At 53.3% G+C, this 17,038-nt stretch overlaps 1 protein-coding gene across 3 annotated transcripts; it reads right to left on the bottom strand.

Moving 5' to 3' along the window:
• Window positions 1–1,335: 1,335 nt before the first annotated feature.
• On the bottom strand, window positions 1,336–16,808 carry TCN2 (transcobalamin 2). 3 transcript variants are annotated; one of them, XM_058531783.1, is made up of 10 exons: window positions 16,720–16,808; window positions 16,237–16,447; window positions 12,878–13,070; window positions 11,741–11,898; window positions 10,536–10,697; window positions 9,250–9,422; window positions 8,931–9,117; window positions 7,860–8,031; window positions 4,729–4,844; window positions 1,336–1,922 (listed from the first exon to the last, which is right to left on the bottom strand). In XM_058531783.1, exons 2-10 carry the CDS (start codon window positions 16,298–16,300, stop codon window positions 1,861–1,863), a joined length of 1,287 nt encoding a protein of 428 aa, XP_058387766.1. In that variant the 5' UTR covers window positions 16,301–16,447; window positions 16,720–16,808; the 3' UTR covers window positions 1,336–1,860. The 3 variants fall into 3 exon arrangements, with proteins under 3 accessions (XP_058387766.1, XP_058387767.1, XP_058387765.1); XM_058531784.1 differs by having other exon boundaries at window positions 16,237–16,444; window positions 16,720–16,799; XM_058531782.1 differs by having other exon boundaries at window positions 16,237–16,514; window positions 16,720–16,748.
• Between the last annotated feature and the right edge of the window lie 230 nt (window positions 16,809–17,038).

The following is a 17,038-nucleotide window of genomic DNA, read 5'->3' as shown; positions in this document are numbered from 1 at the left end:
CGGAGCCCTGAGCCCCAGCTTCTATTTCCTACCGCCCTTGGCTGCCCCTGAGTTGGTAGGCTGGGTCTTTTCAGCAAATATCCTTTGATTTGAGCAGGATTCAGTATCTTCCTGCTCCTTGGAGCCAAACACACCCTGACTAAGACTGTCCCTCTGGAGGTAGGATCACGCCCCGCTCATGGACCCTTGAAAGCCCAGTGCAAGGGTGTTCCCTGTAGTTACCACCCACCCTCTTTCTAGCCTGGCCTGAGGCCTGCCACAGCCAGTTCTCCTACACAGGAGGGGCCCGTGCTTCCTCAGTTCGTGCCTCAGGGGGTGGGGAGGCAGCAGGGTGGTGCAGTGGCAAGTGCCCGAGGGCTGGGGTCAGTGGGTGAGGATCTTGGCTCTGCCACCTCAGGCTCTGTGACCTGAGGCAAGCCGGACCTGAGTCCGCCCTTGAATGACTGGATTGTAAAGGGGAGAGTCACAGGGCGGGTTCTGAATCCTCCAGGCGAGTCCTTGGCTGTGAGGAAGGAAGCACAGGTGCACCAGCACTCGGGGTTCTGCGCACAGACATTTCACCTGAAAAATGGAAGCCGCTTCTCATTTGGCTTTCTGATACTTTGATGTTTGTTTCAACGTAAAAGAATTCTTAAATCACCTCCTACCTGCCCAGACCCTAAATATATGAAACTGGCGCTCTAGGAAGAGGCTCGTGTTTAATGTGCGGCTTCAAGGACGCGGTGTGTATCGCTGTAAGACCTGACCTGCTGTCTATCAGAGCGCCCCTCCAAGGGCAGGCCTCTTTCCTAACTTCGGGGAGGTGGAGTGTGGGGGTGCTTCCCTGGCCTGAACCCCAACTTCCTAAGAGGCAGGGTCCCTGCACCCTGGCTGCCAAGGCCTGGGGTGGTGCCCTGACTGCACTGGGGAGAAGCAGAGGAGGAGAGCCCCAGCTCTAAGGTCCTGGGCGTCCAGCTGAGTTTGGGCTCTGCCATGTAATCGTAACAATCATTGAAGCCCCCAATTTTCAGTATTGGAGTGGAGGAGCCAGGAGGCTGCCTCAGGCCAGGTTTGTCTGTCTCCTAGGCCACGTCCTCTGCCTGACACTGTGGGTGAGTCCCTCTCCCTCCTGGAGCACCACTTTCTTTATCTGTAAAGCAGAGATGAAAACGAAAATACCAGCAACCTCAGAGTTGTGCAAGAAAGTGTCTAGCAAGTATGTGCTCTCTAAACAGTAATCAACCTCGCCACTGCCCGCATCATTTCCCCCTAGGACCCAGGAGAATGCTCACCCACCCTCCTCTGCTCCCCCCGGAGGTATCGCCCTTTTCTCTGTTCCGGGCTGGCGCGCGGGCATGAGGCGTCAGGACGCTGGGGCGTGTGTACAATCAATGCTTTAATCATTTGGGAGGTGGGCTTTGAGCAGTCCTGCAGAGCCCTCGCCAGCTACATTGCCAGCTCTGGGGCCACCTCCCTGACAGCGTAGTGGAGAGCTGGGGTCAGGACCACAGCCCCCGGGCCACAGAGATCTCCTTGCAGGACCCAGAATGGGCGGTACTCACAACGCCAGCGGCTGGTGGACTTCCTCTCCTTGTGCTGAGGAGTCTGAGAGGCCTTGTGCCCTTCCGACTATGAGTGGCCTTCATGGGACACCTGTGGGGCCAGCTGGGCCAGGCCCTGGCAGACAGACCTCCCAGGGGAGGTGCTTGGCTCCCTGCTCCAGGGTGGGTGGTGGCTTAGGACCTTCGCAGGGGTGGTGGCTGGGGTCATCCGGGGGACATTGCTCCAAGTGCACATGAGGTGGCAGCAGGGTCAGGCACGTGCCTATTACAGGGATGCCCAGGGAGTGTGCAAGGCTGCTGGGGTGGGTGAGCCCTGAGGCTACCAGCTAACCAGCCTCAGCTCGATGGTTTCTCCATTCTTGGGTGTGTAATCCGCAATCCCTGCAGAAACAGATTGAGTGGGGGATTAACAAGGCAGAGTATCCGGCCCCCCAGCCTCACCTTCTGGACCCCTACCCTGAGGCCACGGTCTGTAAGATCCGCGTGGTGGTGGGACACTGGAGGCTGTCCAGAGCCAGTCTGGAGAGTCTGAACTCAGCTATGACCTCAGGGTCCTGAGGCCCACAGGCTCATTTTGCAGTGGGGGAGCCCCCAGAAGGGGAGGGGTACACGACAGCTTGCTGGATAACCAACATGGGGTGAAAGGAACCAGAGACCCTGACAACACCTGGCACGCGGGGTCACTGTCTTCACAGTCCCTCGAGGGGCCATCAGGAAAAGGGACTTGCTCAGTGTGGTCTGGAGGAGAACCAGGACCACAAGTGAAGTCTCCTGGGAGCCAGCCTTCACCCACTAGGCTCCGGCAGGACACGCGGGTTCAGGCCCCAGCTCTGCACTCACTAGCGGGGTGCCTTTGGGCAAGTTATTTAACCTCCATGAGTGCTGGTGTTCTCATTTCTGAAATGAGAATAATAATGACGTGAACAATTGGGCCCTCATGGGAGTGGGCTTCCTGCTGGACTGGGGGACCGAGGGGGCAGGACACAACCACCCACGTCTGCCTTATGGCTGAGTCTATTGGCTCTTCCCCTAGGCTTCATCCTCCAGTCCAGCCTTTATCAGTAACAGAGGCCAGATCTGAGGTCTCCATCTGCCACTCCTTTGTTTTATTTCTCAATGTGTTCATAAGCCAGGCAGGGAAAGAGAATGCTTTTTATTGGGCTCTCTCAGAAAGCCCCACCTTCTGGAAAGCACTTGGCCCAATGCCTGGCACGTGGTAAGTGCCCAGTAGAAGTTCCAGGTAGCAGGAACAGGGACAGATGAACTTTAAGAGGCTGTCTGGTTCCTGAGTTGATGCACAAGGATGCTCATGACAGCTTGGGGAGTAAGAGTTAAGATTGGAAACACCCTAACGGTCCAGCAGGAGTTGATAAGCTGTGGTCCACCCATCCCACTTGCTGCCCCATAGTGCAGCGCCCAGTGCCAGGAGCGGGCCCTGCTTGGCCTAAGCCACTCATGTGGTGGTCCCTTCTCTCTAGCCAACGGAGGGCATAGAACCTGGGCCATCTCCTAGCAACAGGGATGGGGCCAGGAATGCACCTGTGTCCCAATTCTGCCTTTGTTTGCTGGGGGATTCAGAGAGAAGTTTCCTCAGTAATATAAGGGGGCAGCCCTGGGAAGACACAGAAGGAGGAGGAAGCCAACAAAGAGAGGAGTATGAAGTCACAGGGAAGTGGGGTAGGAGCCCAGGTTACACCAGCCCTGAAGTCCTTACTCCCTCTCGACTCTGGTCACACAAGCCAATGGATGTCATATTGTGGAAGCTTGTTTGCATTGTGTTTCTTGTTACTTGCAGCCCAGAGCACCCTAGTAGATGATATATTCTATGTGGCTATTACAGTCATCCCCCCTTACCCACGGTTTTGCTTTCCACAGTTTCGGTTACCCACGTCAACCATGGTCCAAAAATATTAAGTGGAAAATTCCAGAAATAAATGATTCATAAGTTTTAAACTTATTTAAACACTGTTCTGAGTAGCATGACGAAATCTCTTGCCATCCCACTCCATCCCATCTGGGACGTGAATCACCCGTTTGCCCAGCGTATCCACTCTGTATACACTACCCACCCATTAGTCACTTAGTAGCCATCTTGGTTACCAAATAGACTATCTGGTATCTCAGTGCTTGTGTTCAAGTAACCCTTATTTTACTTAATAATGACCCCAAAGCTCAAGAGTAGTAATGCTAGCAATTCAGATATGCCAGAGAGAAGCTGTAAAGAGCTTCCTTTAGGTGAAAAGGTGAAAGTTCTCGACTTAATAAGGAAAGAAAAAAAATCGTATGCTGAGGTTGCTAAGATCTATGGTAACTTTTATTACAGTATATTGTTATAATTGTTCTATTTTATTATTACTTATTGTTGTTCATCTCTTACTGTGCCTAATATATAAATTAAACTTTATCATAGGTATGTATGTACAGGAAAAACCATAGTATATACAGGGTTCAGTACTATCTGCGGTTTCAGGCATCCCCTGGGGGTCTTAGAAAGCATCCCCCACAGAGAAGAGGGGATTACGGTACAAAGAAAGGGGAAGATCTACATATACTGACACGGAAAGATGTCTACAATGCTTTAAAAATGAAAAAAATAAGTTTCAAAACAGTATATAGAGCTATGCTGTCCAGTACACTAGCATTAGCTACATGCGTTTACTGAGCACTTGAAATCTTAGTAGACACCAAAAAAGCATGCAAAATATGTCATTAATAATTTTACATTGCTTATTTCTTGGAATGATAATATTTTGGATATTCTTTTTAGTTTCACCAACTACAAAATTTAGAATTACACACATGGCTCACTCTTTATTTCCCTCGGACAGCATTGCTATAAAGTATGGCTCCATTTTTATGAAAAAACAAACTTACATACTTAAAAAGTTATCTGGAAGAAAATACACCAAAAGTTAAAAGAAGTTATATCTGGGTAGCAAATTATGGGTGATTTTAAGTTTCTTCTTTTTTCCCTATCTGATTTCCTAGAGTTGCCACAATAACTTATGTGAAAATTCTTAAGGATTCAGTTAAATAAATTATATGCAACCTTGAGCATCAATGATTATCCAAAGCTGAGACCCAGGAGGGTTTTGGGGGAAAGCTGGGGTGAGTTGATGTAGCCTCACTGCTGGGACAGGGCTGGGGTGGGGGACTCGTCCAGAGGTGGCCAGCCACCTTGACTCACCTTGTAGCAGAGGCGTGTCGGGGGCTCGGAGGAGTTGCCAGAACTCACGTTTCCCAACCTCTTTCCCCATCACGGAGGTCAGGTAGGGGCCTAACAAGGAAGACTGTGTTCCATACCTACCAAAGGGACAGGCAAAGAGGGAGAAAAGGTGACTTTTGCGCCTATCCACCCAAGAGCAGAAATAGAACTAGCCACACCGGGAAAGTCCTGCCCTCACCCTCAGGGCCAAAGCTAGCCAAACCCTTTCCAGGCTATCTCCCGTGGGTCTCACCTCCACACCTCCTCTCCAGCCCCAGTGACACTGCCCACTCAGTGGACATCATTCCCTGTGTGTTGACCATGACCATGGCCTGCAGGAAGGGACATCTGTTACATTATCAACTCAGTAGTTGCCCCCTCTCTGGGGCTGATGTTGTCAGAGGTGATAATCAGAAGCTGCCGGCCTCACACAAAAGATGCCAATGCCCGGGGCTGGCCCCATGGCCTAGTGGTTAAGTTCAGTGCACTCTGCTCTGGCAGCCCAGGTTCAGTTCCCAAGTGCAGATTTACACTTGTTGGTGGCCATGCTGTGGCAGCGACCCACATATAAAATACAGGAAGATTGGCACAGATGTTAGCTCAGGGACAATCTTTCTCAAGCAAAAAGTGGAAGATTGGCAACAGATGTTAGCTCAGGGTGAATCTCCCTCAGAGAAAAAAAAAAAAAGATGCCAATGCCCAATGAGAGAAGGTGAAGCCAGCATCCAGAGAGAAGCAGGAATATGGGGACAGGGACAGAGACACCTGGTGGTGGCACTGGGTCTCTGGTTCTGGAATTTTCTGTGGCTCAGTGGCACTCCCCTCTTGTTGTGGCTGGGCTGCTCAGTCTTCTCTCTGATTCTACACACCCCATGCTCCCCGTTACCAGTGAGGGCTGGAGTTAGAGTTCTGGCCTTTGCAACCAAGAGAATCCTTACTCACACCTCCCTCCCTGAGCTCCTCGCCCTGGACTTTGTGTTTCTCCAACCCATCTGGGCACCACTGCAAAGGGATCCTCTTAAATCTCCATGGGTCACGTCCTTCCTCTCTCCAAAAAACTAATGGTTTTGGTCTTAGAGAGGGACGCTTTTTATAGTTTTAAGAAACAGAAAGCCACTCAGGATGACCTAGTCAAAGGGAAAGTATTTTAGGGGATGTCACAGAGAGGCTCCCATCCCCAGTCATTCCCTAAGTCTGTGGGGCCACGTGGCTGCTCAGAGCACTTCTCTCTGCGAGTCTGCCTCCCTCTGTTTCTCTCTCCTTTCTTTCCCTCTGTCTCTCTCACTTTCTATAGCCCAGCTTTCTCTGCTGTGCATTCACGAGCCTCAAACATGGCTTCCGTGCCCGGCCTCTGAACCCACTTCAGGCCCCCACCTCCACTAACAGGAGAATGATTTCTTAGCTTGGTGGCCCTGATGTCTTCTCAGAGGTCCTGGAGCTCTGAACAAAAATGTTAAGTTCTATTTTTTCCTTTTGATGACAATATCCAAACATGAATGCCAGCAGGTTCTGGGTAATGTCAATGCCCGCTAGACCGAGGCCTGCAAGGATGCTCAGTGCATGCGGCCGTGGAGACCGGGTTGGCCCTGAGCAGTACTGCTGTATGTGCTGCAGGCGACCAGGAAGAGAACCCAGGTGGGCTTAGTAGTGAATGCAGTGTTCAGCCCGGGGGGACGAGCCTATGAAGCCGCAACTGCCTGTACAGGCTTGACAGTGGCTCAAATCCAGGGAGTGCGGGGAGCGCTGGTCTCGCTAGGCGTCTGGCAGCATACACCTGCTCCTCAGCAGATAGTCCTATTTTTTGGTTTTTTTCTTTATTTTTTTCTTTTGAGGAAGATTAGCCCTGAGCTAACATCTATTGCCAATCCTCCTCTTTTTGCTGAGGAACATTGGCCCTGGGCTAACATACATGCCCATCTTCCTCTACTTTATATGGGAAGCCGCCACAGCATGGCTTGACAAGCGGTGCATCGATGCGCGCCGGGGATCCGAACCTGCGAGTCCCGGGCCACCGAAGCAGAGTGCTCGCACTTAACCGCTGCGCCACCAGGCTGGCCCCACAGATAGTCCTATTTGAATGCTATAGGTTTTATAGTTGTCTTTGTATTTAATTTACAAAGTTGTTCAGGATTTATAGCTGTCTAGATCCAGAAAGAGAAAAGACTTTTCATAATAAACATATTAGTACACATCTAAGTGATATTATAACAGAAATAACCTGGGGTCTGGGAGAACTTCTGTCCTTTCAAGGGGTCTTTGCATGTCTCTGGGCTGAAATTCCCTTGCCCAGATGACCCCTAAGGCACCAGTTGTGGGGCCTCCTTGGCTGCAGGAGGCCGTCCTCTGGGAACTCCAGTTGGGGACAGAAATTGGGGCCCTCTCAAACTGAGGCATATCTTTCTGGAAGAGAAGTCTGGGATCTGGGTGACCCAGTGGAAGGCACTCAACTTCTCTGGGCCAGATTCCTCATTGACAACAGGAGAATCACACCCATCTTATTTAGGGCATTGACATGGCTGGGCATAGAGCAGGGCTCTGGAAACGCTCATCCGCAGACTTGTCACGTCTCAGGGTGAGAAGCAAGTTTAAGGACATTGTCCAACCTCCACAGTCTACAGAGGGCTTGCCCAGGGTAATTCATCACAGGGATTAGACCAAACTCATTTGATAATAAAAATTCCTATTCTTATGAAAGCTAATCCGTATTGAGCAGTTACTAAGTACAGGACCTCGCACATACAAAAAGCATGAGGCACATCCTCCTTGTGCACTAGTTCTCGGACTCCTTGCATGGGCCCTCTGAGGAGGGGAGCACAAGTGGTGTCCTCCCTGAGTTTTGGGTAAATGACTGGTTCTGGGTCCCTAGATGGAGAGTGGCAGAGCTGGATTCCAATGGCTTTGCTTCCAGAACCTGCTCTCCTAATGCCCGTGCTGGCCCACAGCTGCCTGTGTCCACTCCAGTGTGGGCGAGTGAGGAGTGGAGAAAGTGGAAGCAGGGCCTGGGCTGGCGCCTCTCCTGAGGGAGCCCTCTCCTCCAACCCCCGTCCCTCCCATGACCCCGTTTCAGGGATGGGGGGTCAGGTGGGGTGAGGGCTGGGAGGTGGGGGTCTCACATGAATCCTCCGAGCTCCTGGGCCTTCTTCAGGACATCTTCCAAGGAGGACCCAGCAGGGACAGTGATGGAATGTCTGTACGGTGGCAAGACACTGGGGACCTTCAGCGTGACCCTGATGACCTCTGAGACTTGAGTCTGTGAAAGGGTCTCCATAACTGGTTCCAACATGGCTGTGCCAGGGAAAGAGGAAGGGGCCACTGGTGTGAGGGCAGGGGGCTGGGCATCAGTCTTCTTTTCTTCCCTCGAAGACACTGTGGCCCATCGAGACCTCCCTTTCGCCATGGTCTCACCTCAGTCAACACCACCACGACTGGGGCAGCCAAACCCTGGCTGCCATCCCAGCCTCCCCTGTCCCTCAGCCCCCACACTTCCCAGCTGCCCAAGGTCAGGCCCCTCACTGGTTTCTCTGCCTCCAGTATCCTCCCTCCCACCTATCTGCCACATAGCACCCCAGAGGGCTCTTTCTAGAACATACATTTGTTTATATCACTCCCCTGTTACCTCTGAGGGTCTCCCCTCCTTTTCATTCTTCTGTCTGCCACTCCAGCTCATTCTTTCAGACTCCCCTCTTTAGTACGACCCTTCCCCCAAATTCCAGTCTTTTGCATCTCTGTGCCTTTGTTCTTGCTGCTTCCTCTGTTCTGCCTTTCTTCCCCTTTTCCACTGGCAAATCCCTCTCACCAACTCAAGTCCCTGTCTCAGATGAAGCCCTGAATCAAACTGCTAATTGGGACTCATTATGATGTATCAGAGCCAACCAAAGTATGTCTCTCTGTATTCATTAATTCATTCATTAATTCATTCAAACATTTCTGTACTGGGCATCACACAAGGGGCTGGAGATTCATGGCCTCCCCAGAGCTCTCCATTTGGTGTCTCCCTCCCCACATTGTGAGTTTCTAGAAGCCCTGACTGCATCTTTGCTGCCAGTGTGTTCCACGCACACCCGCAAACCCTTGTTGACTCAGCAACTCAAGACCAAGCAACCTCCCCTGCATGAAGGCACGCAGACTTCAATGAGTGCTCCTCAGATTGAAAAGAGCTGGGCCTCCGTGAAAGGCCCGGCTACCTCTTGGTGCTAGGCAGTCTGGGGAGATGAGATCCACATAGCTTTTGTGGTTCAGGACGGGCAGCAGCTGGGAAATCATGAGAACATTCTGGAAGGCCCCATCCTGCAGACTGGCCAACAGAGCAGCCCTCGCCTTGAGGCATGCTTTGCCCAGCTGCACACCACGCATGGGGGAGGTCATCAGCAACTGGTGACAGAGTGAGGAAGAGAGGGACGAGATGGGTCAGCCGGTGGGGAGGAGCCAAGTCTTCCAGCCCCTGACCAGTCCACCTCCCACCAACCACCAGGGTGGACCACGGCTCCAGGGTCTCTTTCCCACCTGCAGCGCCAGAGGGCTGCTGTAGACATTCCCAAAGTGGCCCTCTGAGGTCTGGGCCTTCAGGATCTTCTCTCTCACTGTCCTGAGAGCCAAGGTGATCCTGTTTCTCAGATCAGGGTTCAAGTTGGAGCGCTCCAGACAGGTGAAGGCCAAGCCTGCCATGGCTGCTGTGTCTGCAGGGGACAGAGCCAAGTGGGGTCAGCCCAGGCAGGGCCTTTGGGCAATGGGCGGCCGCAGGAGGGCTTGAAGAAGGGGAGCAACGTGGTCAGATTAGCATTTTAGAAAGTTTCCACCAGCTAGGGGGACCAACTCAGCCCAGTTTGTCCAGAACTTTCTCGGTTTGGGCACTATAAGTCCAGTGTCCTGGGAAACTCCACAGTCCTGGGCAATCCCGAATGGCTGCTCACCCTACCCCTGTCTCCTGCTTGGGGGTCAGAGGTCAGGGAGAGAGACTGGAGGAGGGAGGCCCCTAGAGGCCCAAGAGGAATTTATCCTACACCACTCATTCCAAAACCTGCCTTAATTTGGAAGCGCCAGGGGCGTTTTAAGTGGACTGATGCCTGGGTCCACCTCCAGGTGGTCTGATTTAATAGGTCCAGGGAGCTGCCTGGGCCCTGGGGGCTTTTAAGCCCCCACCCCATGGTGATTTAATGTGTCTACAGTGCTTTTTCTACAAGGCTCTGAGCCAGAACAAGCTCCCTGCGGGCAGGGGCTCTGCTACCTTCTTCTCTCTGGGCACCTACCTCCTCCAACCTACTCCTTCCTGCCCCCATGCTACGTGAGGCACATGCTCTCACTCACAGAACACAGCCAGGCCTACAAGAGACCTTGGATCACAATGACAGGAAAGGGCACGGGAGACCCAAGTTCACAAGGTGAGGAAGCAGATCCAGAATCCAGGTCTCAGGCTTAACAGCTCATATGATAATACAATCAGAGCCATGTAATCAGAACTTTCTCCATGCCAGGCACTGTGCTAGCCCTTCACTTATAAGGCATCCTTTATCGAGATGCTGCTGGGAAGTTATTTTACAGGAGAAGCTGAACCAGAAAGTCCATCTGACTTGCCTGGAGTGTCCTGCAGTGAGGGTGCCATGGAGCTCGGGTTGGGCTCCCATCCCACTCCCACGTTGGTTCACAGCCACCACACCCCACGTGAGCTCTCGCCGCTCGCTAAGGAGGGGTCCCAAGGAAAGGTGAGCATGGGGCCAGGGGTGGACACCTTCATTTGGGGCTGGGGGCTGGAGGAGTGCCAGCCTGGCTTCGGCAGGGTCTGCCCCACTCACCCACAGAGAGGTGATCCTGGTGGAGATGCCGGTCGTGCTCCACGGCATGTAGGAGCTTGCCCACCACGCGGTCATGGACTCGCTTCTGGTGGACACACAGGGCCAGGATGCTCAGGCCGTACTGGTAGTAGCTGGTGTGGGGATGGCCTTTGTGATTGTGCCCTAGGAGGGAGAAAGTGGAGGGGTGGGAGCTTCACACGGGGCCTGAGGGGTTGCCCCTCTGCCTCCTCCCAGCAACCAGCCCCACCAGCACACAGAACCCCACTGCCTGCACTTCCCAACACCTTCCTTTGGGTCGTGGGATCCTTCACTCCTTCATTCCCTCAACCCTACTTGCTGAGGGCCTACTATGTGTCAGATGCTGTGCTCAGAGGTAGGAATACAGTGACAACATACCAGGCACAGAGCAGCTGGGGCCTCCAACAATAACCCAACCCATGCTCACAAGAGCGTGATTATAATTGAAATATGGACCGAGGTCCGGGGGAGCCATGTAACAGAGGTCTTTGAGTAGCTGGTGAGTCAGGGCAGGATTCTCTAAGGAAATGATGCTGGGGAGGTGGGCAGGGGAGAGCTAAAGATGGAGCAGGGGTGAGCTAGAGGGGGAGGGGAATCTTTCAGATGGAGGGGACATATATAAAGACTCCGATTTGTGAGCTGAGAGAAGGCCAGTGTGGCCAGAGCCCAGGAGGGGCGGGTGAGTGGGTGAGCCAGAGAGTGGGTGAGCAGAGCCTGGAGAGGAGACGGGGGCAGTGGGCTGGGCCTGAAGGCTGTGAACACAGTGGTGAGCAGCCCCTGCAGCGTTTAAGTAGTGCTGACGAGATCAACTTTATATTTAAAATGCTTGTTCTGGCTGTTCAGTGCTGAGTCCAGTCAGGGGACAGGAGAGTTAACAGAAAGAAGCTGAGGAGTAAGTGGCGAGGAGGCTGTGCAGTTGTCCCAGATGTGGGTAGTCAGGTCAATCTTGATGGCTGAGCAGCAGGACTTGCTGATGGAGTGCATGTGGGGTGCAGGAAAGGCGTGATCAAGGATGGCTACTGGGATAGGCCCAAGCATCTAGGTGGGTAGTGAGACAGGCAGAATGGAGAGCAGGAAAGAGGCCGGGGAGGAACACCCAAAGTTCTGATGTAGATGCTTCACCAGAGAATGGGGTCTGATGAGCCCTCCCAGTTGCTCCCTGCTCCCAGCAGACTGTGTCCCCTCACCAATGGCGTTCTTCTCATCTTCCAGGAACCGCTTCAGCTGTGAGACCAGCTTGTCCCCCTTGTGGCTCCTGGCCAACTCACAGTTGGCCCTGAGAGCGAGCATGTAGAGGGCCAGCTGGCCCATGGTGGGCTTGGCTTCACGGTCACTGTGGTCATTGCTGCCGGTAGACCAATTAACAACACTTCCGTAAGAAAGTGCCACTCTGGTAAGCCTGGCTTGGGGCACCCCCAAACAAGATCACAAAGTGGAAAAAGTCTGAAGAGTTGGAAACTTTGTAAAACTGCCCAAAGCAGATATAGTCAGCTATGTAAGTTTTCTTTTTTTTTTTTCCCCAAAGCCCCAGTAGATAGTTGTATGTCATAGTTGCACATCCTTCTAGTTGCTGTATGTAGGACGCGGCCTCAGCACGGCCAGACAAGCGGTGCGTCGGTGCGTGCCAAGGATCCGAACCCGGGCCGCCAGTAGCAGAGCGCGCGCACTCAACCACTAAGCCACGGGGCCGGCCCCACACATATTTTCTAAAGATGAATATTAGATTCAAGGACAAACTCTGAGGGATCTCACATCCAAATGACCTGTGCCTTCCCCACCATTTTGGTCCCACTTCACCCATGTGCTCTCCCCTTTCTTTCCTCTCCCCACTCTGCATCCACTTCTTGAGAGGGAGTCCAAGCAGGAGATGCTCCATGGCTGCTCCTGATCCTTCACCTCTCATTCAAACTTCCACACTGGACCTCAGAACAAGGCTCTCTTTAATGCCGCCTGGACAGGGAGTAAGATACTGGCTCTGGGCTCAGTAGGAAAAAGTGTGGTCATGGATTAGTGATGTCTGCCTCAGGCATGGGAGGAGAGAAAAAAACAGATACTGCTTCTGAGCTCAGTTTGAAAGTGTGGTCATGGATTAGTGATGTCTGCCTCAAGTACAGGAGGGTACAGTAGCAGTACAAGGGCCCTGCACTGGCATCTCCCATCTAGTCAAACCAACCCCATTCTACAGATGGAGAAATGCCCAGAGGAGACAAAACTTGCCTAAGGTCTGCCAACAAAGCAGTGACAGACACAAATCAGAACACAAGTCTTCTGTCTCTTAGGATGTGGAGCAAGACATGGGGAAACAAGAAAGAGAGCGGCAATACCCCAGGAGGTTCTGCTGGTAATTGAGCTTGAGGCTGTGCAGGTAGAAGGCCTCCTTGTCCCCAGCCTGCACGCTGGAGAGGCGCAGGCCCACATAGATACTGGGGTTCAGGTGCTCCTGGGAGAGCTGATCCATCCAAGGCAAGAGGCGCTGGCCCAGCCGCTCCACCAGCTTGCTGTCCACATTTGGTATTTCTTAGGAAAGAGAACAGGCCAAGTGATGTCGCAGGGCCAGGCTACCAGCAAGGAACTGCTTTTACCTTCCCAGGACCTTCTCTAGGAAATAAACATCCACACCTCACCTCCACCCAGCACACAACCTACTTGTGTGGGGAAATCTGGCCGTCACGCCTGCCTAGTGCCAGGCAACCACTCTGGCAGCAGGAGCGACAGAGAGACTAGAGGCCAAGCCTGGCGATTTGCCCTGGGCACCACCCCCGACCTCACTTGGTCCTCCTGCCAGCCCTGTGATGTAGGTACTCTCATTATCGCTTTGCACAAAAAAGGAAACAGAAGTTCAAAGTCATATCATGTCTTCCCCAAGGGCTGCAGAGCCAAGGCTGGACCTACCTGCAAAGCCCCTGCTCTATGGCACTCTGCTGAATGCATGTTCTACCCATTTACAAAAACTTCAACCCAACCCCAGAACGTGTTCCACATCTACTGTATTTATTAATTTTTTTTGGTGAGGAAGATTGGCCCTGAGCTAACATCTGTGCCAATCTTCCTCTATTTTGTACGTGGGACACCGCCACAGGATGGCTTGATGAGCGGTCTGTAGGTCCACACCCGAGACCCGAACCCACAAACTCCAGGCTGCCTAAACAGAGTGTGTGAACTTAACCACTACGCCACTGGGCTGGCCCCCCACATTCAATTTTAAAACAGACTGCCCACTGGCTAACTGGGACTGCCTAGTGAACTTCCTCTGTGCAGATCTCAAAATAACACTTTTCTGGCCACCTCTGTGTAGGTGGAGAGGACTTGAGATGGTAAGGTGTATTGTTAGCAAGCCATCATCATTTGCAACCATTTTTCTGTGTGCTTTGGGATTTACCTGAAATTGTGTAACCAAAATACAGAAATACCTAGGAAGTAGAAGCTTCAGGGATGTTTCCCAGCTCCAGCTGACTGGCGCCTGCCTCCCTTAGGGAAGGGACCTGAACTGTGTGGGTGGCCTTGGAGGTACTTTGGACTTTTCCCTATTTACTGCCTCCCAGCTGCTGCAGGGATCCAGCTGCCTGCACTGTGTACTGTCCCAGGATGCTGGGCAGGCCGCCCCTTTCAGAGGACGAGCAAAGAGAAACCACGCGCAGAGTGTTTCACGCATCTTGGGCTGCGGGGCAAGAGGACCAGGGTTCCGCCCACAGAGCCCCCTCTCTCCCTGTTTGGATCCCACCATCTTATGCCTGTTTCCCAAAAGTCACAGGTATCTGTTGCTGTGCGAGATGAGGGTGGAGGAGAGTTACTTTTCTTTCCCTTTCTCTCTCTCAACTCCTTTCTGTGTCTCTGCTTCCATTTCTATAGGGATTTCCCTCTTTCTCTGGATCTGTCTTAGTCTCTACATCTTTCAGCCCGTCTCTCTGGGCACCTGTCCCTCTGCACCTCTCTTTCCTCTCTCTCTTTTCTTCAAAGTGGTGAGGGAGCCCTGCCCCCACCCTGGGCTCTGACCTCCAGCCAGTGAGTCAGCCCTGAGATTAGAAGTGATAAGAAGAGAAGCTCCATCTGTAAAGAGAGGCTGAGAACCACAATGCAGCCTCCTTAGAAGGAAGGAGCCAGGCAGATTCACTCAGGATAATAAAAGTGGCCCTGGGTGAGGTCTCTCCCCAGTGGGGCCCTGCTCACAGGACCGCCCAGCTCTGCCAATGGAGGATTGACTGGCATTGACATTTGGAAGTGCAGGAGCCCGCCCTGCACCAGCACCAGTCCAGCATCTCTGTTAATGTCACAGCCACACGGAGCTTTAAGCTCACAGAGCGGGTGCCATGGGATGCTTGCATCACACCGAGGAGAAAGGCAAGGGAGCATTTTCAGCCCATTATACAGGTGAGGGAATGAGGCTCAGAGGGCCTAAGTGGCTCAGCAGCAGCAGGCTGCACTCCCAAAAAGTCCAGGGCTCTTGTGGGGTCAGTCCTATGAGCCAACTGTTGAAAGGTTCATGCCCAGCAAGGGTAAGGACCGGATCCCAGGTCTCCCCTGGGGACTCTCTGGACCAGAACCAAGGGCCCAGGGCTCAGAAGTCTGGTTGCACTTGTGGAACCCAGGCCGGAGGCTTCTGGTGCCCAGGGGAGACCCTGGCCTGGAGTGCTGAGAACTGAGTCTGGCAAAGCCCTGGAAAGCTGGAGCACCTTGGGCAGGTCACCTGGGCCCTCTGACCTTTGACTTCTTCATGTGTCACCTGGACATGACTGTCCCTGCCTCTCGGTTTCTCCAAGGATCAAGAGATATCCTGGTGGCGAAAGCAGAGCCTAATGCTGTGGGCAGAGTTTGAGGAGGGAAGAAGAGCTGTGGGCGGCCCTGGGAGGATTCCCTTCCTGCCTTCTGCTTTCCGCCAGGCTCCGGTGCACAAGTAGCCCCAAACCTGTGTGCTCAGACTCATAGACAAGTCCCAAGAGGCGCCCGGGGGCCTGGGCCTGGGACACAGAGCCAGGCAGCCAGTCCCCTGTGCTTGGAATACACGTAGCACAAATGCCTTGCCAGGACCCGCCCGCCCCTCTCAGGATCCCCTCCCACCAGGGTCTCCACACACTCACCTCCCTCTGCCTTCGATACCTCTCCCCCATGCCCTTCCTTGTCAGCTCCTTTCCTCCTTTGGGTCTCAGTTCCCACGTTGCCCCCTAGTCCTTGGAAATCTCTCCCGACCTCTCTCCCCGAATCAGTGGCCGCCTGGCTCTCTCTCTCTGCACCTGGCTGGCTTCCTTTGGCACACACCACAGACCCAAACAGCCCCAATATGCCTCTTAACTTCTTTGATCTGTCCCCTTCACTAGAATGGAGCTCTAGGAGGGCAGGGGCTGGACCTGTCTCGCTCTTTGTTCTTTCCCCAAAGCCTAACACAGCACCTGGCACAGAGAAGCCTTAATCAATGTGTGTTGGATGAATAAACGTACAAATGACTGAATTAATGGAGGAAATCGTGTCTGGTGGGGAGTCAGACATATAATTAATCTTGATACAATGTGCTAAACGCTGAAGTCCAGCCATGCCCAAACTGCTGTGGGAGCCCAGAGAGGCAGATCCGTCGCACCCCCCACACATCTGAGCCTGTTTCCGCAGGTAAACAGTCAGAGGCTTGGACAAGATGGCCCTCCCTCCTAAGGACCCAGGAGGAAAGAGAAACAGGGCAGATCAAGTTACTCACCGCAGATCTCAGCGAGAGCCCCCGGGCTCCCCAGCAGGAAGAGCAGGACCATGAGTCGCCCCATGGCAGGAGCAGGTGGGTGAGCAGCAGGCAGGAAATGGGACAGGCTCCTGGGGCTGGGCTTGCAGAGGGTCTCCTGACCACAGTCCGTCACTACTCCGAAAGAGGCACCTTCCTGTCACTGATTAATCTCTGCACGCCTGGCACGCTGCTAAGTCAGCAGAGAAAAAGGGGAAGGAAGTCCAAAGAACAGAGGAAGGAAGAGCAGAGCAGGCTTCCTGGAGGTAGGGGGCAGGGGGAGAGGAGGGCAGGTAGGGATGGTGTGAGACATCTGAGGCCGGCCACATGCTGTTCCCACTGCCTAAAGAGCCCTGGACCAGCGCAGAAGGCCTGCCATCTGATCTGTCCAAGTCTGTCTGATTGCGCCTGTCTGGTATCCCCCCAGCTGTTCCAGTGGTGGATGGGCAGTGCGGGGGTGCCTACCTGGTGCCTCTCACAGAAGGAACCCCTCGAAGTGCCCACCCTGGCGTGGGACAGGGAGCAGAACGGGGAGCTCCTATTGTCACGTGAGCGAGACTGCTGTTGTCAGCTGTTCTCTGCCTGCCCGCCCAGGGAGGCGGGGCAGCTGGACCCAGAACAGACAGGCCAGTTTTCTCAATCATCTGGAAAGCTGAGGGCCTCCTGGAGACAAAACAAAACATATTAAGGAACGAGATTTAATCATTTGAGACACAAAGCCACCTGTAGCAAGGCTACTTGTCAGGACTAGGAAAGTGACCTAAAAAACCTCTGCAAGGAGGAG

This window comes from Diceros bicornis, chromosome 35 (assembly GCF_020826845.1).
Source record: "Diceros bicornis minor isolate mBicDic1 chromosome 35, mDicBic1.mat.cur, whole genome shotgun sequence".
In the NCBI taxonomy this organism is placed as follows: Eukaryota; Metazoa; Chordata; class Mammalia; order Perissodactyla; family Rhinocerotidae; genus Diceros; species Diceros bicornis.
The sequence above is the reverse complement of the archived record's forward strand: the minus strand, read 5'-3'. Positions and strand labels throughout refer to the sequence as shown.

Excerpts from the sequence above, each read along its gene's own strand:
- TCN2 (XM_058531783.1), bottom strand. The coding sequence starts at position 16,300 with ATGGGGCGACTCATGGTCCTGCTCTTCCTGCTGGGGAGCCCGGGGGCT. Across the intron at positions 10,698-11,740 it reads AGATGAGAAGAACGCCATTG|GGCACAATCACAAAGGCCAT; the intron begins GTGAGGGGACAC and ends TCTCCCTCCTAG. Across the intron at positions 9,118-9,249 it reads GCAGCCCTCTGGCGCTGCAG|TTGCTGATGACCTCCCCCAT; the intron begins GTGGGAAAGAGA and ends CTCTGTCACCAG.